This window comes from Triticum aestivum, chromosome 5A (genome assembly GCF_018294505.1).
Source record: "Triticum aestivum cultivar Chinese Spring chromosome 5A, IWGSC CS RefSeq v2.1, whole genome shotgun sequence".
Taxonomy (NCBI): domain Eukaryota; kingdom Viridiplantae; phylum Streptophyta; class Magnoliopsida; order Poales; family Poaceae; genus Triticum; species Triticum aestivum.
This window is the reverse complement of record NC_057806.1, coordinates 13,102,492-13,129,982: the sequence shown is the minus strand read 5'-3', so window position 1 is coordinate 13,129,982 and position 27,491 is coordinate 13,102,492. Positions and strand designations below refer to the sequence as shown.

General features: G+C 42.2%; 1 protein-coding gene across 2 annotated transcripts; it reads left to right on the top strand.

Annotated features, from left to right (window-relative positions):
- The first annotated feature begins 11,575 nt into the window (after positions 1-11,575).
- LOC123102015 (mechanosensitive ion channel protein 2, chloroplastic) lies at positions 11,576-26,620 on the top strand. Of its 2 annotated transcripts, none has more exons than XM_044523268.1 (13): positions 11,576-11,893; positions 12,609-12,849; positions 14,480-14,637; positions 15,252-15,372; positions 15,460-15,554; positions 15,671-15,784; positions 17,670-17,730; positions 18,458-18,607; positions 18,706-18,816; positions 19,151-19,318; positions 19,392-19,505; positions 25,430-25,486; positions 25,642-26,620. In XM_044523268.1, exons 2-13 carry the CDS (start codon positions 12,700-12,702, stop codon positions 26,329-26,331), a joined length of 1,989 nt encoding a protein of 662 aa, XP_044379203.1. In that variant the 5' UTR covers positions 11,576-11,893; positions 12,609-12,699; the 3' UTR covers positions 26,332-26,620. The 2 variants fall into 2 exon arrangements, with proteins under 2 accessions (XP_044379203.1, XP_044379204.1); XM_044523269.1 differs by having other exon boundaries at positions 11,580-11,872.
- The last annotated feature ends 871 nt before the right edge of the window (positions 26,621-27,491 follow it).

Sequence of the window (27,491 nt, the reverse complement as noted above, 5' to 3'; positions counted from 1 at the left end):
GCACACACAGAGACGTTCGCCTTCTTTCTTTATTTATTTTTTCACTGATTTTCGCGTACCCGCAACAGACATCCCTGTTTTTTTAAGTACTGACTACTGGTTATTACATGGCCAACTCACGACTACATAGTGAACTCACAGACAAATTCGTCGAACCAAGACCTTACTTGCAGTCATGAAATTACGTTTCACTGAAAAAACCCAGAAGTTTGCATAAGTTTTAATGAAAAAAAAACTAAAGTTCGCATAAGTTTTACTAAAAAAACCTGAAGTTTGCATAAGTGTGTTTGTTTGTCTAGCTGATACATGGCAATTGTAATTTTACATGAGCATTTTCATACGTCCTTATCTACAGTCGAGTTAACATGTTTTTCTGATAAAAAACTTGGACTGCATACAAAAGAAGCAAAAACTGCATGTTGATTATGATGATGATGAATGTAGGATATTTTGTGATCATGGTAAATTTCATATCATTTAGTACATAAACAATATTCACAATTTTATTTTATTACCATCAATTGTGTTGAGTTTCTTTCATATATATATGTATTGACCCTCTTTTTATAAATTAGATGTGACAAATGCGGAATAAACTCATACCACATGATCGCATACGAGCAATTCAAGAGGAATTGGCGAGATTCTTTCTTGACCATGTCATACATGAAGACGGAGAATGCCATGTGAAAGTTGAAATTGATTTTAGATGTTAGGGATTATAAGAGATGTTATATTGTATATATGTAGTAGTGTCGGATAGATATATACAAAAACTTGTTGTTCGATCAATCTCGGAGAAAGAAAGGTCACTTCTCTCTGTATATGTTCATGACGATCTTGTGTAATTCTTGACTGGAATTTGTTGGCACTGAAACGGTTCCTTAGCTTGTCCTAAGTGACATTTTCATGTGTGACTATACTTGCATAAATGTGTGCATAGGAAGAATCATGATGAATCTTCTAAATAATTTTGAATTTTATATATTGAGAAAAGTGGGTGCTCTTTTAATACATGAGACATGTTGATTAAGGAGAAACGATATTTCAAATTATTTGTACGAGTTGGAAATAAGAGATCATGTACTTTATAGGGAAATTTCAAATTTATGAATAAATTGTCTTGTATTAAGTTTAGTATAATATATTAATCCAAATATATGCGTATTGCGTGTGCACACTTATTAGTTCAAATAGACGTGCGTTGCACGTGCACACTTACTAGTCTGAAATAAAAACATGATCCTATTACGGATCCGAGTTGCCTTTGGCTAGAGTACGCGTGAAACTTTGGATATGGTTAATTCCCGGTGCCTCATATTCTCATGTCTATCAAGTAAATACCTCTAACATACATTGACATGACAAATAATGCACGGGATATCACTGCACGGCTCTAAGGCGGAAAGGTAAAAATGAGAAATAAGACTTGCATGCACGAAGGACATTCGCCCCGGAGCTTTTGAAAGACTCATTTTCTAGAGAACCTGCTATGGTTGCTTCACGGAGGTTATTACTTCCCATCTACCACTGGGCACGCCACGTCCGATCTGCATGCAATCCGAGAGCATTAAGTCGTGTCTGATGGGATTTGAGAAAGAGAATCGAGTAAAAAGGGAAGCCAAATCTCCTGTCATGCATGCTAACTTAAGGGAAGAATCTTTTGAAAGGAAAGATATATATTTTTTGAGCTTGAAAGGAAAGATATAATTAACTAACGTTGCTACCATGCACTATAAAAAGGCGTCTCCTCCTATACGGTAATCACATCCGATATCCCATAACACGCAAATTAACAAGACCATCAACGACGTCTCATCCTTTCACTGTCAACACCACGGAATCATCTAATCATCCGGTCTGGAGTGAGATGAGGACTACCCTAACCCTAGTGCTGCTCATGGCCGTCTCCTTCCTCGTGCTGGCATCTGCAGGTATCGTCCTCGTTTGGCCCTTGATCTAACATATGCATATTTTTATGATCCATCTCAATTCTTCATGCGTGCGTGCGTACGTGCAGATGCTGGGCAGAGTTGCAACTCGAAAATCGTCTTCCCGGTGGCGTGTGACCCTGGCCATTGCGAGCAACTATGCGTAGCCTCCGCCCTTCTGCAGGGCGCCCCGTGTCGTCCGCGCCAGGGTGATGCGCCGTGCTTCACCAGCCAGTCCGCATGCGTCCCCGACGGCTGCAATTGCACGGTGTGCTTCGCTAATTAGTTATTCCCTCTGTTCAGAATTATTTGTCGCAGAAATGGATGTATCTAGACATTTTTTAGCTGATACTATTATGTAGGCACGTGCTCCTCTCGCGTGCGTGTCTACGGTGTAATAACCTACTCTACATATATGTCAGTTTTTCGCTGCAAAGAGATGCCATGTGTGTGTGAAACGAAACGGGAATAATAACATGAATTCCTATGGTGTTGAAGAGCGATGTTTTTTCATTATCAATGGCACGATTTTATGTCCACCTACTATGTGACGGTGGTCGTCGACGACGGCTTCTCACTCATGTGTGGCGCCACTTTGAGGAAGGTTGCCCTAGTGCTCCGATGTCAACTCATAACATCCTAGGGTTGAAGAGGGTCCCAAGGGTTTGGTGTTCGCCGATGAAAAGTAGTACGTGAATCAGCTTTAGAATCTCGTGAGACGGTTTTGATTCCTATGTACCATTGAGAATAGGAGCACATGAGCATCGCCTAGTCGGCTGGTCATTGTACCGATGAAATTTAGGTTTTTGTTCGATCCATTTTTAATTACCATGTGTGCCCTAATTTTGGTTTAACATCGAATGATTATATTGGATCCATGAATCCAAAATTAGTTTAACACCACAGCAATTTGATTCCTAACCAATACTATTTTTGTGGCATTCTCTCTATTTTTTTGCACCAGCATACAAGAAAATTACATTATAGGTTGTGCGTGCATGGAGGATGTGCACGCCAAACAAAACTAACACACAAACAACCCATAATAAAAGTATTATTTTTAAATGTACGCTGGTAGACATAAAATTACTTGTATTATAACAATAAAGTTTTAAAGTTGATACGCATACAAGCAACAAAGAACAAGGAGAATATAAGCGGTTGCTGCAACTATTGAGCACCCAGGATCTTCACCGTCACCGCGCAAAGAAAGCACCAAACAGCTGGTCCACACCTCGGCGTTGAAGAAATTCCTAACCATGAGGCATTGAGCCGTGATAGCCACCCACCCAGAAAGGTTGGATCTAACCCATAATAGAAGCTGGAAGCATATCCATGATGTACTTCACGTCTGTTGTGAGAATTTAGTCCAAAATATGGCCTAACCCTATGGATTCATTCACGAGGGCCTCTATTTTTTCTTCCAAACCTTGGGCATCAATTATGTGGCTCAGTTCGGTGCTTGTGTTGAGCGTACATATTGTCATCTTTTTTTACTTTTGGTTATCTCTTATACTACTAAAAAGAACATAAGGTTCTCGTTTTACTTTTTTTTCACCACCTCTTCGTCCAACCTTGCCCATATATCGATCAATCATCTTAATTTACAACTCCTAATTTAATTTCACTTTAATTTACTTACCAAACTTCTCATCAAAACATAAGGTAATCACGGGCATGATTTGATAAACATTTATGTACACAATCACATTAATATGGGCAGGTAAATCACAAGATAATGTGCTTGAATATTTATATCCCATTGCAACACACGGCATTTTCCTATTATTTTATTATTAAATTAGAAAAGGAATAGGGTTTCTTCTTTGCCAAGCGGAGTGCTTCGTCCAACATTACATACTTTTACTGATGATCATTCCTTGAAAATCGCCTTAATTGTATCATATTTTATTGACTTACCAAATAAACTATATTTTCTTTCGCAAGTCAATAAGTGATTACAAAATAAATTCATGATAGAATTTGGTAAATATTTATTTACACAATCATATAATATGGAATTATGGCTATTGTACCATAATATTTATACCCATAGCAACACGCGGGCAAATACCTAGTTTCATATAGAAGGTATACTATTCTTTAGAAAAATACAAATATAATTTTAATTACAAGATTTTTTAAAAAGTGTGTGAGCATATTTGAAAATTATGGGAACATTTTTAAAAGCTACCTGGACAAATTTTATTAACTTGTTTCCATTGTGTTGAACATTTTATTAAATGTGCGAACATTTTTGAAAGAGGATCTCACCGTGTATTAAGAAAATATGCACTGTCTATTGAAAAATATGTTTATTGTGTAATCAAAATATATTAATAGAATATCAAAAAGGAAAGAAACCAAGGAAAACTAAGAACGTAAGGTTCCCACCTTTATTCCCATCACTCCTTCGTCCAACCTTTCATGTATATGATGATCAATCACCTTAATTTACTTACATTCCGAACCAATTTCACTTTAAATTTACTTACCAAACTTTTAATCAAAATATAAGGTAATTAACATGGAGAATTTGATAAACATTTATTTACACAATCGCATTATTATTGACAGGTATAGCACAAACATTGTTCTAGTAAAAAATAAAAAAAGGAAAGTAGAAATAAATTAAATAAAAGGAAAAACTACAAGAAAACACCGATGGAAATCCAAATAAGAGCAGAACAAAATTTGAACAGCGAAAAAAAAACGGAGAAACCAAATGCATTCCGCAGCTGTTGCAACTTCTGTAAGTGGGCCGGCCAATTGGCTGTGATTCCTATGTGTTTCGGTACGCATTTGATGCTATACGAAATAACGGCGAGAGTTCCTTCTTTCTCGCTGAATCGTTTTCCCTGCAATGTAGCTATTGGACCAGACCATTTTCGTCTTCTTTTCCCGCTAGATATCTCGATCGAGTTCCTTCACTGTGCTTTGTTCAATGGTTAGTTTTTTTAGTTCTTTTTTACGGTTTTTGCTTTGTTTCCTCACTAATTTATTCGGTTTTTTACTTTATAATTTTTTTCTCTGTTTCTTCTTGGCTTTCACTGGTTTTCCTGTTTTCTTTATTTTTTTTTCCTTTGTTTCTTTCTCAGTTTCACTGTTTTTTCCTTTTCTTTCCTTTTTCTTTGTTGTTATTCATTTTTGTTCTTTGTTTCCAATTTTCCAACGTGTTTCTTTGTTTTTTCAATGGTTTCTTTGTTTTTTAATTTTATTTATTTCTTTTTTTGATTTCTCTGTTTTACTTAGTTTTTGTGTTGATTTTCATTCGTTTTTACTGTTTTACATTTTTTGAACTTGTTTCTTCGGTTTTTTTCACTTTCCTCTTTCTTTGCTATCCTTTTTTTTTGTTTTTTCTCACTTATTTTTACGTTTTTCTCTTTCCTTTTGGTTTTCATTCTACATTTTTTTATACATCAAGAACATTTTTCTATTGCATGTTTAACATTTTTTAAATACAAGTTTAACTTTTTTTGTACATAGTCAACATTTTTTGAATACTTCAATAACATTTTGCAAATACAAGACTAATTTGTTTGATACATGGTCAACATTTTTTATATAGACATTTTAACTTATTTTAAATGCTTAATTGACATTTTTTTAAATTTCAGATTAACATTTTTTAATACATGGTCAACATTTTTCTATACACATTTAAGATTTTGCAAATGCTTTATTAGAATTTTCAAATACAAGATTATCATTTTTGCTAATGCATAGTCAACATTGTTTTTCAATTGCAAGGTTAATATTTTTTTGTGTGCATGTTCAACATTTTTGCATACACATTTTAATATTTTTAAGTGCTTCTTTAACATTATTAAAAATCTTGTTTAATATTTTTTTTCAAATATTTGATTGCCATTTTTTTTAAATACATCATAAAAAATTGTCACACTTGTTGTAAATTTTTCTGTACACACGAGAAGCATTTTCTCCATACACATTTAACATTTCTCAAATGCTTGGCTAACATTCTTTTTCAAATATTTCATGTAAAGTTATTTTTGTAATCTATTTTATTTAGAATATTTATAAGTATAAATAAATTCAAGAAAGAAAAAGGAAAACAAGAAAAATGAGGATGTGGCTTTCGGCGCATCTGGGCCAGCCCATCTCACGCTGCCGCTGACGGAGGGGAGCTCCTAAGCCGCGCCTTTAGCGCCCGTAACGCGTACTGGCGCCCACGCGCTGCCTACCTGGGCCTGGCCCAACAAGGCCGACGTTAACTAAAAAACAGCAAAACGTGCCCCTCCCAGGATTCGAACTAGAGACCCTGTCTTCCTGTAGAAGTGTGCCTAACCACTAGAACAACTTAACTTTGGTGTTTTATTGAAGCGCCAAAAGTATAAGAACGCGCGGCCGAGCTATTAATAACTTAATTTTATGAATTATTTACATTAAATTCTTGAATTTGAATAGGTTCATCATTTTTGAAGAAAGGTCCACAAAATTGAAAAAGTTCACCAATTTGAAAAATAGTTCATCGACTTTGAAAAAAAGGTTCATCGATTTCAAAAAAGTTCATTCATTTTGAAAAAAGTTCATCGAGTTTGAAAAAAGTTCATCAAATTTGGAAACGAGTTCGCCGAATTTGAAAAAAGTTCATGGAATTTGGAAAAAAGTTCACCGATTTGAAAATAGTTCATCGACTTTGAAAAAAAGGTTCATCGATTTGAAAAAAGTTCATCAAGTTTGAAAAAAGTTCATCAAATTTGGAGAAGAGTTCACCGATTTGAAAATAGTTCATCGAGTTTGAAAAAAGTTCATCATATTTTGAAAAGAGTTCACCAATTTGAAAATAGTTCATCGAGTTTGAAAAAAGTTTATCAAATTTGGAAAAGAGTTCACCGATTTGAAAATAGTTCATCGACTTTGAAAAAAAAGGTTCATCGATTTGACAAAAGGTTCATCAATTTTGAAAAAAAGTTCACTGATTTGAATTAAATTTCACGAATTTGAAAAAAAAGGTTCACACACTTAGCAGAAGAAGAAAGGAAAAAACCGAACAAAATCGTTCGTAAGAAAAAACATATGGAAACAAAAGGGTGAAAAGCTCTGATGCAACACAAACAGGTAAGGTGGTTGAGTGGTTCTAGCAGTGTGCTTATATGAGGGACGTCACCAGTTCGAATCTTGCCCAGCACTAGCAGATTTTTGCGTTTTTAGAAAAAAAAAGGAGAATGGGCCGGCCCAGTTCGGCGGGAGGGTGTGCGCCCGATTGCATAAATAACTAAAACGGGCGCTATAAGCGCCGTTTAGGAATTGCCTCCCTAGGTCTCACTATACGCGAGACATAGGGCCTCCCCTATGAAATGCGCGAAGACTATTTATGGCCTGTTACGAGATGTAACAAGTGATTTAAAAAATCACATAATTTTTATTCATCGTACGTATCGTGAAGCCCCCAAAGATACATATCGTCAACTGCCACCACCTTTTTTAGCGTTGACTATCACTACTTTTTTTAGGATCCAACTCTACCACCACTTTTGTTAGCTTCGACTGTCACTACTTTTTTTTAGGATGGACTATCACTACTTTTGTAGCCTTCCATCATCAAAAAGCACAACTACTTGTGGCCCGTAGAGACAATGGGGATGCCCACCAAGGCTTCCCTCCAAGCTAATGAAGACATGAATTCTATATCTCGCTTATAGCAAGACTACCATCCGTCACGCGTGAAGAAGTTGCACGAATGAGCCAGGCTATTTCAGCTGTCGCTCGATCCCTAGTTCATTCAGTCACTCATTCGTTCTACGTATGTGTTTCATCCTTTTTTTTTGGTTTTCTTTTTTCCTTCGTCGGTTTCCTTCGTTTTTTCTGTTCTTTAATCAATTTTCTTTGTTTCTTTAGCAGTTCTTCTCAGTTTTTTTGTCTTTCTTTTTTCTTTATTATTTATTTCTTTTCTGGGTTCTCCTTATTTTTATGCTTTAATATTTTCTTTGTTTTCTATGTTTCTTATTATAGTTTTTCTTCATTTTATTCATAAATTTTTTGTATGCACCAAGAACAATTTTATATACACGTTTAACATTTTTTAAATACTTGATTATTTTTATGAAAACATATGTTTTTTATGTCTACTTTTCATACACATTATAGATTCTTTATGCACCAGAAACATTTTTTATACACGTTTGACATTTTGAAAATACATGATTAAAATTCTGTAAACATATTTTTTTATGTCTACTTTCTCCATAAAAAATTTAGATTTTTTGTATACACCGGAAACGTTTTATAAATGCTTGTTTAACATTTTATAAATTTATGACCGACATTTTCTAAAACATATTTTTATGTCTACTTCTTTCATGCACATTCTACATTTTTTATACGTTATTAACAGTTTTTGTTGTCCATATACGTGATTAAATTTTTTGAAAACTTATATTTTATGTTGTCTACTTTGTTCCATACACACTGTATATTGTTTGTATATACATTTTCCGTATACACTAAAAACATTTTAACTACGCAGATTTAACTTTTTTGAAATGCATTATTAAAATTTCCAAAAAATGAAAACATATATTTTTGTTTCTAATTTTCTCCATAAGAATTGTACATTTTTCGTATACAATGGAAACATTTTCCCTATACATGTTTAACATTTATTATTGCATGATTAATATTTTTCATATTTTTGTTTTAAGTGACTTTTGTAATCTACATATTCATAATATTTTGAAATAAGAGGAAAAGTAAAAAAATAAAACAAAAATGAATGCAAAACAGTGAAGAAAACGAGAAAAAAATGTGTTGAAGGCTGCGCTGGACCGCCCCAGGCAGCTACCTGAGGCGAGACGTCCTACTGTCTCACTTCAGGCAATACATAGGCGCGTCCCAATGAAGAGAAGTCCCATCAACTCCGGCAATTCGAGGGAAGGGGATTTTGCTCGCTTATATCGAGAGAAAAGAACCCTCGCCTTAGGTGCCCCCCCTAAATGGGTTGGACCATCGCGGAAAGGTGGGTTGGCTCCTAGCTCTTGTTTTTGTTTTATTACTTTTTTATATTTCCAAAATGGGTACATATTTTACTTAAATATTAAAAAGTTAATTGCTTGTTTTAAAGATGTACATGTGATGAAAAAATGTTCGTCCAATTTTAAGAAAATGTTGATACTCCCTCCGATGCATATTAATTTCGTTGATTTTGTAGTCACTGATATAGTACAACTACAACTTTATACTGAATCAACGACAAATAATATTGATCGAAGGGAGTAGCATTTTAAACAAATGTTCATGACATGCAAAAAAGTTTCACAGACTTTGAAAATTAACAAGACCATCAACCGCGCTCGCTCATGTCACCGATCAAAGTAAGAGGAGGAGAATCCTTGTGATGGTCTTGGACGTCTCCTTCCTAATGCTAGCATAAGGTTGGCATTGTTGTTTGTCCCTTGATCTAGATGCTATAAGAGATGCTTATGATTGAAGTTATTGATTTGTAATCTTCATGATCTTTCGATGGCTCCTGATGACTAAGCTCTTTTGGTTGCCTTTTTCTGATGGCGCCATAGTAGTTGGTGTTCAACCGAAAGCCAACATCCCAAATATAAGAAATACCTTTTGGTTTCTTTTGCCATGTGTTAACTAATTCTACTAGTTTTGTTTTTGGTTGCTTATGTCCCGTATTGAATATATGCGGTTGTTTTCAAGAACTCTCAGTTGGAGGTAAAACTATCCCAGATATAAGCATCGTCAGAGCCAAACTATCAGTCATATAGGCATTGTCAAGGACATTCCGACGACCAAAACTCTACATGGATGCATCGCCAATGGGGGCATCACCTTCCCAATGATCACATCAATAACACTGGAGGGGACACCTTCTGCTCCATTCATAGAATCGATGACATTCCAATATGATATTCACCACACTAAAGTGAGCTACCAATACCCTTGCAGTGCAATGACGGTTTACGTCCACGGGAGCAGCGAAACACGCAACCAGTGTGGACCATTGCCGATTTGTGAAATCCTTCATGTCCGATGGCTGGCCAGTGCTGAATTGATAAACTTTCGCGTCTAATAAATCAAAGGCTTGAATAAGGGAAGGACAATGGATGTAATAAACTGTTGTCCATAGTCGAGTCCGAAGGGAAGTGCGGTGCGGTGGTGATGTTGTAGAAAAAGAAAAGGGAAGACCAGCCCTGTAATCTAGATATGAAGCAATCGCGGAACCCACACACTCATTTTTTCATGGGGTTGTAAATACCGCAGAAATAGGAAAAAAATGCAGGATCTGGACGGTATGCCCTTTCAAAACTACATGCATTTTTAGATGTGTCTTCGAGATTTGTTAGGGTTTGTGTCTTGCTCAGAAAGGGGAGACGGTGGTGTCCTCTTAGAGATGGAACAAGGTTCTCCCCACCTAGCCCCTGTTCCAGTGGTGTGTCTAGCATCGTCGGTGGACGCGTGGAGGTGTCTCTGGCGGATCTGTCCTTCGTGGATTTGCTCGGATCTGTTTGTCATTTGTCTATATTCATGTGTCTTCAGGTTGGATCTTTCCGATCTACGCTACTCTTCATCGACGACGGTTGCTGTTCTGATGCGCTAGTCCTATGGGGTCTTAACTCGACGACTCCCCGACTGTCTACTACAACAAGTTTTGCCCGACTTCGGTGAGGGAGGGGCGATGACGGCGGCATGCATGCTTTCTACTCGCTTCAGTACTTGTAGTCGTCGCTAAGTGGTCCACGACTCTGGATGTAATTTTTATTTTTTTATGTTTGTTGTATCCCCATGATTGAAGATGAATAGATCCGATGTTTTCCCGCAAAAAAAAATGGCATGAGTTGAGTTTGTGTGATTGCATTAAACCCGGGCATGGGTGGCCCGGCCCGACAATCCCGACGGCCGAGCGGGCTTGGGCCTTGCTTTCTAGCCTGAAGCTCGAGAAAAGCCCGACAAACATGTAATTTTAGGATTTTAAATAAACATTAGGTATAATGTTGTATTATTTAACCCCGAACATAGGTTATTTATTATTAAAACAATGCAAAAATAGGCGTTTGCTGGGCTACGAGCCCGGCTGGGCTTGGGATTTTGTTGGTCGGGCTTTGTGAAGCCCGACCCGAAGCCGGCCCAGCCCGGAGAATGCCCAGGCCTAGATTGCATCATAGAAAAAGAGCAAAGATTTCTTTCTTTGTTTCAAGAGGTTGGATCACTGATTGCAGTTTTTTGTTGGATTTCGTATGTAACGTAGTAGCACGAATGATTATCAAACCCTATTAGGATATAATCACATAGGAGTATTTATTTTGCTAATACTTCAAAAATTCTGCCCACGCGACCCACTCTCCGCCTGCGAAACAGCTTGTGGTTGGATGGTTAGGTGGACAGTGACATCCCGAGCCTATCAGTGCTTGTATCTACACCTATTTTCAGCGTAGATTCACTTATTTTGCTTCGTATGTAGCCTGTACCAAACTCTTAAAAAAGGCTTATATTTGGGAACCGAGGGAGGGAGTAGTATTTATATTTATTTTGCTAATCCTTCAAAAGTTCTGTATGCAACTTATTCTGTTTCAATAAATATAAATAAAATTAGAAAAAGAAGAAAAGGGAAAACAGAAACTTGTTCATCCACGCAACCCATGCGCCTCCGCCCCGCTCCAGTCCACCACCACCCACCAGCGCCGTCCCTCCCTCCGCACACCAACACCCTCCCCCTCACCTAGCCAGCTACCTCTGTCGCCGCGCGCGCGGAGGGCCGTAATCGCCTTGCCCTTCTTCCCCCAATCCCCACCTAACCCCCTCCGACCCCCGATTCGCCGAGCGCGCCTCCGCAGCCCTTCCACCCGACCACGCCGCCGCCCCCGAGGAACTCCCATCCCCACCGCAGCCCGGCCCGTCCCGCCCCTACTGGACTGGCGCGGAGCGGAGGAGATCTGCCCCGACCTCGGTTCCCTCCTCCTACTGTGGTGACGAACCCTAACTCGCCTGTACTGTTCTGATACTCTTGTTGATATGACCCAAGTACTCCTCATCCAGTTTGTCTTGCCTGATTTGTTTGCGTACTAGTACTAGTAATTAATCGCAATTTGCTGATGCAAAAGAGAATAAATTAGGTACGCAGGGGGAATAATGTTGATGTTCAGTTTTAGTTAACATGTTGCCATACCAGTATTACTAGTAGGTTCATGGATTTGAACCCGATACCTCAAATCCCCATTGCTGACAAAGCAACATGGTCGTTTAAAAAAAATAAAGTATGTATAATTAGGTGGTCGTAGATGTTGAAATCCGATCTTCCTATCTGCACTTCAGTTTTAATGACATAGGCTAGCTGCCCATTAATTTCTCGCATTTCAGTTTCATCGTTCTCCTTAACTGAGTGCTAGTTGAGTCTGCTTGGTGATGGTATGGTAATTGGATTCATAATATCGGATTTGGTAATGATATGGTCTTTTGGGCTCTACTGAGTGCTAGTCGACTCTGCTTGGTGACTCTGGTTTCCCTTGCTTGAACTTAGGCTGTACACTTACTCTTGTGGTATCTTTGTACATTTCAGAAAAATACGCACTAATTTCATATCATATTTGTTTTAATAATAGCTTCAAAATCTACAAGCTTCGTGTATTGTGAGCCCATAATTTTACCAGATAGACAAGCCCATCAGAAAACACACTCATCATATTTTTTTTTAATTATTTCCAGGGGCATAAACTAGCACGACCAACAGATGGGTAGCTACTGATTGAAGCTCGACCATTTGATGTGAACATTTTGCATTCCTTCAGTGCTTAAGATGGCGGTTGGACTAACATCCCAGCTGTTCCAAGGAGTCACTGCTACCAACAGATTCGGCCAAACCAACAATTTCTGTGGAGTACAACGAATAGCTGGTGTGGAGATGCGACGTTCTCCCCCATCCACTTCATTTCCTTCACTTGCTTATGTATGCTCTCTTTCAGCCTTTCCAAAGCTAACAGCATTCAAACATTCTTCTTATTCTTTTTGTTACTAGAGGTCTAGGCGATTCTTTTTATCATGTTTGTTACAAGTCATTGAACTGCCAGTGTGTGTTCTCCTACATATATTTATTACCTTGCAAAAGTGTGAAGTATACTTTCATATTTGTGCCTAGTGTAAAGGTAGTAGCTGTCAGTTTAACAAAAGAGAACACATCTTGCAGAATAGGAGGCTGTATAAAATGTATGTCAGAACTCAGAAAGAATGAGCTATCCGTATCCAGTTCTCTTTCACAGGGCACCAGACAAGGCTGGCTACACTTTTCATTCAAATATTTTAATGTTTCAGTTTTCATCTAAGAAGATACTAGACTAAGAATGTAAAGTTACCCTTTGTTTTTCTGTGAATGCTGAGTAATACATTCCAGTTATATATTTATTATCTCATTTGAGCTGTCAAAATCATGCATAAATTTCTTAAATTGTAGATCTTTCTTTCTGTACATTAGTTTCACAAAATTACTCTACATTATACATCTTCCATTGGCCTGAAAACACTAAATCTGATAGATAGTTAACGAGAAGACCATACATACCGTATTCAATGACATGGCACAACCACTTCATTTTTTCTAAAGCATAAAAGTAGGGGGAGAGAGTATAAATGTTGGATTACATGCACTCGTGATTCCCGCAGTCGACATATATTTTTAATCGGAACCATTTGGGATGAAAGCCATCATACTAACACCTCCTGAGGTCAGCTACAGCTCGAGTAAAATGGAGGCTGTTGTACTGGTGATTTGGATGGAGAGATCCTTTTGTAAATTAAAGTTAACCTACATCTCAATAGGTTGAGAAATGAGAGTTAACTGTTGAACGACTACTAGCTGGCAAGAATTTGCCTGTGATGACACCAATTGCGTTAGTTGACTAGGCGACTGTGTTCTTTAATAAAACATACTCGTCATCATGAATACATGTCAGTTTAAGGTGTGCAAGGGTCATGTCTTTTGGAATACGGAACATTTCTATTTGCTAATACCTATCCCAGTACTGGCTTGAGTATATGAAACTGACACTTGACTGCGCCAGACAATCTTCCATATTTTTTTTATTTATAGGTTGTTAGTAATATTGTTGAAAGCAAATCAGTTTCAGATGTTGTACCTTGGAGACATAAGTCAAAGCCTCACATTAGGAACAGAGGAGCTCTTCAGTTGATAAAATACTCCAATACACATGTATTCCATGACTTTAGCCTATGTTGGGTAACAGTTTAGTTATACTAGGTTTCTGTAATTCACTTTCATCGACTAAAATTTGAGCGGTGCCATTTGTTATAAGATACTACCTCTGTCTGGAATTAGTTCTCGCTGAAATGGATGTATCTAGACATATTTCAGAGCTAGATACATCCGTTTGAGTGACAAGTAATTCCGGACGGAGGGAGTAATTGGATGCATAATATGTGGAGGGTTGTCGGACACAATTGTTGCTCTATCATAATATATTTATGCATTTTAGGTTGGGTCGGTACTGTAGTCCTGATGTCACACTGGGTTTCTCCCACATTGCTATTGTCTATCTAAAAAAAATGGTTTGTTTGCCTTGCAGGGGCAAGATTCCTTGGTGCATAACTCGTCCGGGAGGAACTACATGCCCATGCTTTATGTGCCTTATAGATATCGGGCCTTGCGTGTTAGATCTTTTGTCTTGCCAGTTGCTTTGAAGGAAATTCCTTTGGTGAAGAGTGCGTCATTAGTATTGACTAGGTAGCTCCCCTCATGGCATAATTTTCTTTTGAAATTTCTAGATTGCTTGGATAGTTTGCATGGATGATTACACTGAGTGGTTTGCCAGTTGACACTAATCTGGATTATTCAATTTCTGATTGACTATAAAAGGAATCTCACAGTAAATATTTTGTAAAGCAGAACATGTAACAACTATATTGTGGTTGGTACCTGGCAACATCTTTGACAGTTGAAGTTAAGATAATGAAGAATCTAGGGTGCTGATTGGATGCCTGAAGATGCTATCACATCTGTATAATGGTTTTTTCTTCTTCTTGAAAAATGATAATAATTAAAACATACTCCCTCCGTCTGAAAATAAGTATCGCTGATTTAGTACAACTTTTGTATTAAAGTTGTACTAAATCAGTGACACTTATTTTGGGACGTAGGGAGTATTAGTTAATGCACGAACATATTGGCCAAGATAGTTTGGCGGTAGTCTTGTGTGCTCCTATAGATAATTCATTAGACTCTTGGCTGTCCTGTTTTTCCGTTCTTGAAGTCATATTTTTACCATTTTATACTGTTTTCAGTCAGTTCATGCTTGAATCGCCACTTTTTAAAAGTTGCTTCTTTTGTTCTTTTGACAGGTCATGCGACACTTTACTTGCAAATCCAGCTACTGCACTCGTGGTACCTGCAATTGGAATAATTGTATTTGCTCTATGGGGTTTTTTGCCTCTAGTGAAGGACATCAGAAACCGTTTTGATGTATGTGCCTTTATGTTCAACCTGATTTTTTAACCTTATATTTATTGGCAGCTAAACAATCAGAGCCTTCCTTAATGTCCCTTGCAGCATGGAGGTAACTGGAAAAAGAGCCCTACATACCTAATTTCTAGTTCCTACCTTCAACCTTTACTCCTTTGGACAGGGGCAACACTTATCTGCAGGTATAGGCACAGCAGAGAGTAATGATTATTTCTTGCACCTATCTGATAGAAACTGCTTCCTCAGAATGTTTAGGTCTGTTGCTGAATTTCCCTTTTGCTCACACATTATCCTACAGGGGTTTGGATCCAGTCGTGTTGCCTTCAGCAGCAAGCCAAGCTGTTAAAACGCGCCTTTTGACTTTTGTGAGATCCTTATCGACCGTCCTGGCTACTGCATATATTATGACAAGGTGCAAATGATACACTCTCAATTAAAAGCCCCAATGACTGTTCGCAAGTTATATTTTTGATGATATAATCATGCAGACGCTTATGGCAGCGTTCCTGTTTCTTGATGCAAACGCACTTACCGGATCTTGGAATTAGGCGACTGAAAATCTCTTATTCTAGCTCAACATCAGTTTTGTTATGTAGCAAGTGGATACCTTAAACCTGTTTGTCTGGTTGAGGTGTCATAGCTGTGGGCCATTAGCTGATATGATTAGTCATCTTTTTACCTATTAGTTTCTTTGCTTGGGCCTTAATCCAATAGTTCAAGATCTGTTGCATTTAGTTAGGTAAGATTATTACTAGAATCCATTCTTCCTTTTAGCTGATGTTTTTGGGGCCTGTCTGTACAAAAGGGGAAGCAACCCAATTGAAATGAACTAATAAAGATTAAACCGAACTATTCTATCACCGTTATGTCTCGTCGTCTCTCCCTTGCCAAAGCACCTCCGTATCTTCTCTCTTCTCCAATCTACCTACTGTAGTCTTTCCCCACTGTCATGTCGTCTGAGATTCTCTAACTTATTGAAGGTAAGTCTGAGAGCTATTATGATTTGTAGCACAGTGGGGCTATAGTAAGTAACCTGCCTTTAGATCCCATCCCCCCAAACCACACAGTGCCAATATTTATCCAAGTTTGCCCCCTATAATTCAAACTACCATGTTCCACTAATGTTAAAATTATTTTGATTATTTGGCTGCTTTTATTGGGTTTTCCAGTATTATAAATCATCTGTAATTAAACCAACTTGACTTGTGCCCACAATTTTGATCCCCAGCTTAAAAAGTCCCAAACAAAATCACTAAATAATCAGAATAATAGGCACTCATGATTGTACCTGAACTAGCACGTTGCCCGTATGTCGCTACGGAGCTATAAAAAAGACTAGGGATTGGACTACCGGCTTAGGAGCTCGTCAAAAGATGTTGGTGTTTTGCAGCTGTTGCACAGTTCATGATTAAGAAGAGAGCAAAAATACAATGAAAGATCATGTTGCGGAAGTTGGAGTCTTAAGTGGCCATAGTAGGGCCCTTCACAATATTTAAAGTGAGACAGATTTTTGAAACTTAGGAGAATAGGCATGAATAAGTTCACTGCACAGGATCATGAATTGGCTAGGATGACACAGTCTAGTGTCCCGTTTTTTTTGCAATTTGCTCACTCTCTTATGTTGTACTCCATATAGAATTAGAGGAATTTGTCAGGAAGTGAAACTAAAACCATGAGCATGATTTATGGTGGGGTCGCATTTCCGCATTTGTTACCTAAGTTTTTTTTAACAAGAGTGCTATTCTCACATTAAAGTAGTACTCCCTCCGATCCGAATTAATTGACGCATCCTCTATACAATCACCCTCTAATATGTACTAATACCGCGTCAGTTAATTTGAACCAGAGGGAGTAGTATATTTGTTTATTTGTGTTATGTATGACATGGGAGTCAAGGTACATTTGTTTATTAAAGTCTTTCGAAAGGTTGCTGGTGCACATGTGGATAGAAATGCATTTGTTTATTCATTTGTTGGTAACATATGTGAACTCACCACCAACTTCAACCTTTATAAGTAGGAAAGAGAATGTGTTGACTTCCTTGTAAAATGACACCCCCCTTCCGGTATTTATTTGACTGCTCCTGACCAGTTTAGAGAGCTACAGCACATATTTTTTACTCTAGATATTCGACAACAAAGTTCCTTGTAGTGCTCTACTGCCGTAGAAAGAGGTGTATGCAAAAAGTGTTGAGATGTTATGTAGAAAATCTACTCTTGTTTGTATGGCTGGTGGGTTACTTATGTCTTAGTTTTTTATCCATGCTTCCAGTTCTAACATAATTTATCTTCACTCAGCTTGATTCAGCAGGTACAGAAATTTCTAGTGGACATACGAAGCCCCAGTGATACACGAGCTGTAAGAATTATTTCCTTATATCACAGTGATTACGTTGTTAGAATACCTACTGTTGTTCTATCAGCTGGATTTCAGTTCTAGTTATATAAAGGATTCTATCAGCAGGATTTCAGTTTACATTATGATGCATTTGTTTCTGAAGGAAATAGTAAATGGATATGATGCATATTTAAGGGTTTGTAGGGATAAGCATATATAAGGATGGGAGTTTGTTGGTGGGGGGGATTCTCTTTCTGCAGTATTCTGCAGCACTTTTACTGACTTCCTATGAGAATTGGGAGAGGTGGGGGTGAAGGTTGTATATCAATTTGTTGAAGAAGTCTTTTTCCTGGTTTTCTTTGTAGCGATTCCGTTTGGGAGGTTAGAGTTTATGAAGATAGAAAGAATGATGTTTTGATACTTTTTTTCGAAGCGTAGATTGTTATTCGAAATTATATTTACTCTTTGTTTTTGTAGACATTATTGAATACTATAAGTCTGATGCTGCATTAAGTACTTAATTTCTTGGATTAAACTTTCTCAATGTTGGTGCTCTCAGTGAAACTGATGCTAAATTTGATATTCGGTCTTATTAAGCTGGAGTACTTACTTTTCATTGTACTTGTATCATATAAGTTGCCCCTCAATTTGTTCCAGTACTTATATTGCGCTGTACTTATAGCATATAAGTTGTCCCTCAATTTTTTCCATCGTTGTAACCATACTTATGCAAGTCTGTCTGTGGCAGATGGGGTTGGATTTTACCATGAGAGCTGTTTACACTGGTATCTGGATTGCTGCTGTTTCTCTCTTTATGGAGTTGCTGGGTTTCAATACCCAGAAGTGGATAACTGCTGGAGGTTTCGGGACAGTATTGCTTACGCTTGCTGGTCGTGAGGTACTGCATTTTTGTTATTGGTAGTGTTAGCTTGTTCTGTACTTTTTTTTGACCAAAATAGCTTGTGCTGTACTGATTATTATGGTCTTCCATTGCAGATTTTTACAAATTTCCTCTCAAGTGTTATGATCAATGCCACCCGCCCATTTGTAGTGAGTGAATGGATCAATGCAAAGATAGATGGTGTTGAGGTATCTGGTATTGTTGAGGTCAGTATTTTGTATGCTTTATTTGAACTTCCTTGAACCATCTAGCATATGATGTGGATTTGCCGTTTTCTTTGTTCCATTTTGTGGACCAAAGCAGGAACCATCTAGCTAGGAAGTTATTCGTCCCACAATTCAGAATTTCATGAACTAATATCAGCTACTACCTCATACAAGATATTTATACGTTTCATTCTATCTTTATAATTTCACGTAATTTGATTTTTAGCATTTTTCCCATAACCAGACCTTTATTTATATCCACTGATATTAGTCCCTTATACATGATATTATTGATGTTTCATTTTGTCACGACACCAAGTAATTTGCTTTTCAGCATGTTGGCCTGTGGTCACCAACAATCATTAGAGGCGATGACAGAGAAGCTATATACATCCCTAATCATAAATTCACAATGTCTATATTGAGGAATAACACTCGGAGAAACCATTGGCGTATTAAGACATATCTTGCTATAAGCCACATGGACGCTGGAAAAATTGGTGTAAGAATTTTGAATAAATCCTGCACATTCTCTTAGGACCTATTTTAACCATGTTTTTCTGTTTTTTTGGTAGATAATTGTTGCAGACATGAGGAAAGTGTTGGCCAAGAATCATCATATTGAACAACAGAAGTTGCATAGGAGAGTATTCTTTGAAAAAATTGATCCGAAAACTCAAGCTCTTATGGTAATTTCTTATATTAAGCAAATCCATTTTTTCATTTAAATACAAGTCATAGGTGACCCTTTTAAAGGACTGTTTGGTAGGACAGTTATTGACTTGGCTAGGAATTGTTGAAGAAAGATGGTTCTAGATGGGAAAACACGAACGCCATTAAGTCATATAACTTCAATGTGTTCACATTGCACATGTGCATTGATGGCATAAGAAAGATGGTTCTAGATGGGAAAATTTCAAATGGCCGGTGGGGAACTTGATGCTCGTTTAGTTAAACCATAGTATTTATTAGTGCATTTGTATTTACATTTTTCTAATTTATCAGTACTAATTCATTTGATGATCATGCAGTACATTTACTGGGAGAAAGTGCAGCCAACAATTGTAGGAACATTTGATCCCTTATCGTCTGAGTACCCACTGATGTTTAATTGGCCTGAAATTGAGTCTCAAAAGCATGACGAGTATGACACATTGAACTGGCGTGTCCGTACGCTTTTGGGCCTCAATTTCAGGCCAATTAAGCATTAATGAGTACTCAGATGATAAGGGATTAAATGTTTCTACAGCTGTTGGCTGCACTTTCTCCCAGTAAATGTGCTGCATGATCATCAAATGAATTAGTACTAATAAATTGAAAAAATGTAAAACATATGCACTAATAAATACTGTGTTTTACTTGAACGAGCGCCAAGTTTTTCACCGCCCATTTGAATTTCTTGCCATCCAGAACCGTCTTTCTTATGTCATCAATGCACACGCGTAACGTGAATGCTAACCAGTATATGACTTAATGGCGTCCATGTCCTCCACCAATTTGTAAAAGCGGTGAGGAACATGCTTGGTGGAGTGCGGTGCTAAAACAGTGCTAAAGAGAATCAATATAGCCCTCCCCACGAAGTCATCGTCATATGTGTCAGTCTCGACAATGTTTCTGTTCAAATCGTCTATTACTATTTCACCATTTTTTCTATTCACGAAATGAGGTGGCACAGTTTCCTTTCTGTCCTCTCCTACTTCAGGTAGCACTTTCATGACATTCTCACCCTTGGTTTCTAGTCCGAATATGTTATGACCGGTTTGGTCTATACTAGGAAGAGGCCCACCGGGCATTAGTATTAGGGGCTTGGCCCACAAGTTATCTTAGGCTAAAGTTATAAATACTCGTGTAAGACATCGTTTGAGAGCAAGCAATAAGAAGAATATTATCTCCTATTGCCCGGCTCCCTGAGGAGCCGGAAACCCTAGCCGCCAACAGCCCTAACCGCCGCCGCCCTTCTCCTAGCTCGCGACGGCGCCTTGCCGCCGGCGCGCCCGTTCCTCGCCACGCCCTCCTCCATCCTTCCCTTACCACCTACGGCCTAGACCTGGTAGAGTACTTGATTCTACCAATTTGGTATCCAGAGACACCAGGCCGATCATGTCACTCCCTCCATCACCGCCGTCGTTACCATCCACCTCCGTCCCGCTCTCGCTGCCGCCGGCCACTTCCACGGCGATGACGGAGATCGCGTCCGGGACCACCGCCCCCTCCGCGCCAGCGGCCATCACCACTACGGGGGATCCGCCCTCGCTCCTCTCGCCGGAGGTGTTGGGCACCCTGCGGGAGCTTGTCCAGGCGGTCAGGGGCATTACCCTCTACCTTGCCGGGAACCAGCCCCCGCCACCGAGCGCCGTCACCACCGCCTACGGACCGCCGCCGCTACAGTGGGCCGTCCCGGTCCTCCAGGCGCCCTCCGGAGGGGCGCCCCAGCCGCCGCCGCTGCTGCCGCACTACTCGGCGGCGGGACAGCCTTGGCCAGCGTGGCCGGCCTCCACCGCGCCGCTGGGGGGCCCGACCCAGCAGTTTCTTCCGGCGCCACCGCCGCCCCCCCCCCCCCCGACGCAGGCGCCGGTGCAGCAGCTCCACCCGGCGCCACCGCCATCGTCAGCACCACCACCCGCGTCTCGGGCCACGGGTCGGCCCCTGCACCAGGTGCAGTTTCCACCGTCACCATCACCGATCCCCGCGTGCGCGACCGGCTCGTCTTCGGGCCCGGTATACTCCACGGCGCCGGAACACCCGACGCCCTCCCTACGATTCGATCACCCCTCCAGCTCAGCGAACTACGCCCCGGCGCTTTCCAAACCGGCATACGCGCTGCTGGCGACTGCGGTCGCCCCCGGGCATGGCGGGCCGCCACCCCCTCGCTTCGCCAAGCTGGACTTCGCCACCTACGAGGGCACGGAGGACCCCCTCAACTGGCTCAACCAGTGCGAGCAGTTCTTTCGAGGGCAACGGACGCTCGCTTCGGATCGTACTTGGCTCGCTTCCTATCATCTTCGAGGCGCAGCACAAACTTGGTACTACGCTCTCGAGCAGGACGAGGGCGGCATGCCACCATGGGAGCGCTTCCGGGAGCTTTGTCTCCTCCACTTTGGGCCTCCTATCCGCGGGAGCCGACTGGCGGCCCTCGGCCGTCTACCTTTCACATCTACGGTGGAGGACTACGTCGACCGCTTCCAGGCCCTGGCGTGCCACACGCCGGGCGTCTCCGCGACCCAGCGCGCCGAGCTCTTTGTGGGCGGCCTGCCGGACCATGTTCGCGTGGACGTCGAGCTCCGGGACCCCCCGACCTCCAGACGGCCATGTACTACGCCCGGGCCTTCGAGCAGCGGGCCCAGGCACTGCAGCAGCCACTCGGACGGAGCGGCCGCCAGCCCAGTCGGCCAGCTCCGACTCCCCCAGCCCCAGGTCGGCCTCCTCCAGCCGCGACGGCCACACCCCGGCCGCCACACGACCTTTCCGTCGGCTATCACCGGCCGAGCAGCAGGAGCGCCGCCGTCAGGGTCTCTGCTTCAACTGCGATGAGCCATACACGCCGACCCATGTCTGCCCCCGCCTATTTTATTTGGAGACGGTCGACTACACTGAGGCAGACGACTTGCCCGACGCACTACCTCCACCTGCGGCGCCCGAGGACGTGGCCGCGGATCCCGCGGTGACGGCGTGCGTCGTCTCCCTTCACGCCCTGGCCGGCATCCGGGGCGAGCGGACCATGCTGCTGCCTGTGACGATACATGGCGCGCGCCTGGTGGCCCTGCTGGATACGGGCTCCACTCACAACTTTCTGCCCGAGTCGACCATGCGTCGACTAGCCCTTCCGACGACAGGCAGGGAGCACCTGCGGATCACGGTGGCGAACGGCGATCGCCTCCGGTGCCATGGACTCGCCCGCAACGTTCCCATCTCCATCGGTGGCGAACACTTCTCCATCACCTGTGCAGGGATCGACCTCGGCTGCTTCGACTTCATTCTTGGGGTGGACTTCCTCCGGACCCTCGGCCCCATCCTGTGGGATTTCGATGCGCTCACGATGACATTCTGGCGGCAGGGCCGCCACATCCGGTGGGAGGGCCTTGGGGGTGCCGCGCCGGCCGTGCCACACCTCCAGTTGGCCGCCGCGTCCTCGGAGGCCGAGCACCCCCTGCTGGATTCCCTTCTACAGCAGCACAGCAACCTCTTCGACGAGCCGCAGGGTCTTCCGCCTGCCTGGGTGTACGACCGTCATATTCACCTCGTACCGGGCTCCACTCCGGTGGCGGTGCGGCCCTACCGCTACCCCCAGCTGCAGAAGGATGAGTTGGAGCGCCAGTGTGCACTGATGCTCGCCGCGGGCATCATCCGGATCAACACGTCGCCCTTCTCGGCGCCGGTGCTCCTCGTCCGTAAGTCGGACGGCACATGGCGCTTCTGCATCAACTACCGCGCCCTCAACGCGCTCACGCTCAAGGACAAGTTCCCTATACCGGTGGTCGACGAGCTCTTGGATGAGCTCCACGGGGCGCGCTTCTTCACCAAGCTCGATCTCCGGTCGGGCTATCATCAGGTGCGCATGCATCCGGACGACATCACCAAGACGGCATTTCGCACCCACCATGGTCACTTCGAGTTCTTGGTGATGCCCTTCGGCCTCGCCAACGCCCTGGCGACGTTCCAGGCCCTGATGAACGACGTCCTTCCACCCTACTTACGGCGGTTTGTGCTTGTTTTCTTTGATGACATTCTTATCTACAGCGCCACCTGGGCCGAGCATCTCCAGCACGTCGCCATCGTCTTCAACGAGCTTCGAGCGCACCGCCTCTACCTTAAGCGCTTGAAGTGCTCGTTCGGGACGCCTACCGTCGCCTACCTCGGCCATGTCATCTCGGCCGACGGGGTGGCCATGGACGCCGATAAGGTGGCGGCCGTCTCCGCATGGCCAACGCCTCACTCGCCGCGGGCTCTCCGCGGGTTCCTCGGACTCGCCGGCTACTACCGGAAATTTATCCGGGAGTTCGGACTCATCGCGGCGCCCCTCACGCGGTTGCTTCGCCGCGACGCCTTTGCCTGGGACGACGAGGCGACGACGGCGTTCGAGACCCTCAAGGGGGCCCTCACAACGGGCCCCGTCCTCCAGATGCCACACTTTGACCGCCCGTTTGTGGTGGACTGTGACGCCTCGGGCGCCGGTTTCGGCGCCGTACTTCATCAGGGCGATGGGCCCCTCGCTTTCTTCAGTCGGCCTTTCGCGCCGCGCCAATGCTGGCCGAGGTCCGTCAGTGTCTACTTCAGGCCCAGCAGACGGCCAAGCACTACTACGACGATCATCATCGCGAGGTGGAGTTCGCAGAGGGTGACTGGGTGTGGCTGCGTCTTCTCCACCGCTCTACGCAGTCACTGGACCCGCGCGCGAAGCGCAAGCTCGGCCCTCGCTACGCTAGGCCCTTCCCTATCGTGGAGCGCATCGGGAAGGTGGCCTATCGTCTTCAGCTTCCAGCCCGCGCTCGCATCCACGACGTGTCCCATGTGGGGCTGCTCAAGCCTTTCCGTGGCGAGCCACCGGCGGCCCCTCCGGCACTTCCTCCAACCGCCGATGGTCGCATTCTTCCAGAGCCAACAAAGGTGTTGCAGGCCCAGCTCCGTCGTGGCATCTGGTTCGTCTTAGTTCAGTGGGCAGGCCTTCCGGAGGAGGAGGCTACTTGGGAACAGCGTGAGGAATTCCGTCAACACTATCCAGACTTTCAGCTCGAGGACGAGCTGTTTGCGCAGGCGGGGAGAGATGTTATGACCGGTTTGGTCTATACTAGGAAGAGGCCCACCGGGCATTAGTATTAGGGGCTTGGCCCACAAGTTATCTTAGGCTAAAGTTATAAATACTCGTGTAAGACATCGTTTGAGAGCAAGCAATAAGAAGAATATTATCTCCTATTGCCCGGCTCCCTGAGGAGCCGGAAACCCTAGCCGCCAACAGCCCTAACCGCCGCTGCCCTTCTCCTAGCTCGCGACGGCGCCCTGCCGCCGGCGCGCCCGTTCCTCGCCACGCCCTCCTCCATCCTTCCCTTACCACCTACGGCCTAGACCTGGTAGAGTACTTGATTCTACCAGAATATGTGGAACACATCATCGTAACACACTGTTATGTCACCATTCTTAGGTTGCAAAAGAACCTTCTTTTAGTTATGTCATATGCTTTAATCATATATTTGAGCAGGTTCTTCCGCATTAGCACATTAGGAATTTGCAACATTATCTACAAACTAGTGCCACGAAGCCAAAGAAGTTGTTTAGAGTTAAATTTGTTCACCAAAGTGCACCACTAACCTTTTGGGCCTCAATTATCAATCTGTTTTAGCTTGTCAAAACTTAAGCATGAAGAAACCTCTAATTTGCAAGTTGGTTGCTGGTGGTAAGGACTAGTTACCTTTTTGTTTTACTGGTGTCTCTTGTTTTCACATCTGCCTTCACCCTTGTTCAACGGGTATCAAGATTGTAGGCTTCTTGTGCATGCATAATTTTTTATATTCTTGAAATATCAGAGCACTTGCCGTTCGATTGTCTTCAGTTTTACATTGTGCCAAAATTTGCATCCTTATAAGTATCTTATGTATCGTGCTGTTGTGCTGTCCTGCAGATATACATATCCTGCTTTGTGAAGACATCGCATTTTGAAGAGTATCTAAATGTCCAGGTAATTTATTCTGTATCTGATGCTCCATATTCTCCTTGCAACAGATGTGGGGGCATATTAATTTGTATATAGCATATACATGGTGTGATAAAATTGCTGCTCAGTTTAGGTAGGACCAGTTGTACCAATTGTTTTGATGTTCCTTATTGCAACAGGAAGCTGTTATGTTGGATCTTCTTACAATAGTTGGGCACCACAGGGCAAGGCTTGCCACGCAGATCCGAACAGTTCAGAAATCATATGGCAACGCAGACATTGACAACATTCCTTTTGGAGAGGATACATATAGTCCTCGTGCACGTGGCCGTCCACTCCTGATCGATACTTCTGCAAGGATCAGTGACGACAAGAAACCTCCTCGACCAGTGGTAGCACGTGAAGATCAGAAAGCAAAGGTGGCCAGTGTATCAGCGGTAGAGACGAAGTCAGATGCACCTGATGGTTCTAGTTTAAACAACTCGGAGAAGCAGGAGGAGAAAAAGTTGGTTCCAGACGATGCTGGGTTGAAGAAGGATCATGTGAAAACAACAATACCATCTCCCACAACTCCATGGGCAGATCCTGTTGCGTCTACTACTTCCAAGACTGATGAAGGGAAGGCTCAAGGATCAGAAGGACAAGGGGATGGTTCTTCAGTTGCTACGCCAAAGAAGGAATCTAGTAGACCTGCCTTTGAAGACAACATTGTTCTTGGTGTAGCTCTCGAGGGCTCGAAGAGGACACTCCCAATCGATGAAGGAATGAACCCTCATCTATCGCTATCTGAACCTGAGCAAGACGCTGGTTCGTCGCCTAAGAAGAAAGGTCAAAGCTACTCACTTTCAGGCCAAGAGAAGGCGGACTAGACAGGTGACGGATCCATGTCGTCGGATCTCTATGAATGATTTGTCACCAAGCCGACCTTTTTTGTGCGCTTGTGCAAATGCAATCAGTCACTCGGTCATACAGCTAGCTCTTCTTTTTCCATGTTTAAGGGCATGAATACATGTTTATTTCTGGGAACCAATGTACCTTAGGCATCGATCGCTGTCAGGCTTGTGACGTCACAAGAGAAATATTCTGTACATATGGTGCATCTGCTGGCTGTAACGATCTTCTAGATAAAGTTGATTTATGTTGGTTCTTGGTGGTCTAGGTGGATTCTTGTGATATTGGAATCATGTTCCGCTGCCATCAGCTACAGACTGACTGAAATGCTCTGCTTGATGCAGAGCGAGTGTGTAAAGGGCATTTCGAAACCACTTGACATGCAAATAGCATCCGAATTGGGTGGTCATGTAGTACATGGATGCTGTGATGGATGATCGATTTCAAGATTTTTTTGAGAAGACATACATTTACATATGATGATCGGTAGAATGGTTTTACATTTCTGAATCACAAGTCCGGAATAATTTAGGCCCAAAACGGAGTAGTAACTATTTTATACAATGGACACACATGAACTTGTCACTGTGAAACAGAACATGGACATAGCATGATCACATGATTTTTAGTGTGTACTCGCATGATAAAAGATATGTTAAAATTGTTTCTGAACGACTTGGTCAACACTTATCACATGCTTAGCAAACAAAAATTATATACAGACCCACACATACTACCTGCCTTGAGAATTAGGATGTCATAGGCCCATTGTTTACGAGTGTAGATACGTTTTCTTCCATATTACTTTCAATCTATAGAATATACTCCGAAATATTGGAGGAAAACATAAAATTATGATAAGCAATTTAGTATACTGCCTTCATCAAGATGCCCATAAAATCTAGAAGAGCCACCCCCCTGGATAGTTAGACAATGGTTTTGTACTTTTGTACAATAAATTATTGTCCTTGTGAGGCTAATACAATTCTTTTTCATTTCAATTAGATTGGACCCACACTGCTGTTGCTGCAATAGAAGCATTGCCAATCGTTGGTTTGAGGCAGAGATCTCAGAGCTCTTTAACGGTTCTTGTAATTAAGACGGGTCGTTCATTCGTAGAAATTCAACAGTGAAAATT

Bases quoted from the DNA above. Each gene is read 5' to 3' on its own strand.
- LOC123102015 (XM_044523268.1), top strand. From the start codon at position 12,700: ATGGCGGTTGGACTAACATCCCAGCTGTTCCAAGGAGTCACTGCTACC. The intron at 14,638-15,251 runs GTAGCTCCCCTC...TTCTTTTGACAG, and splicing joins GCGTCATTAGTATTGACTAG to GTCATGCGACACTTTACTTG. The intron at 17,731-18,457 runs GTAAGAATTATT...TGTCTGTGGCAG, and splicing joins GCCCCAGTGATACACGAGCT to ATGGGGTTGGATTTTACCAT.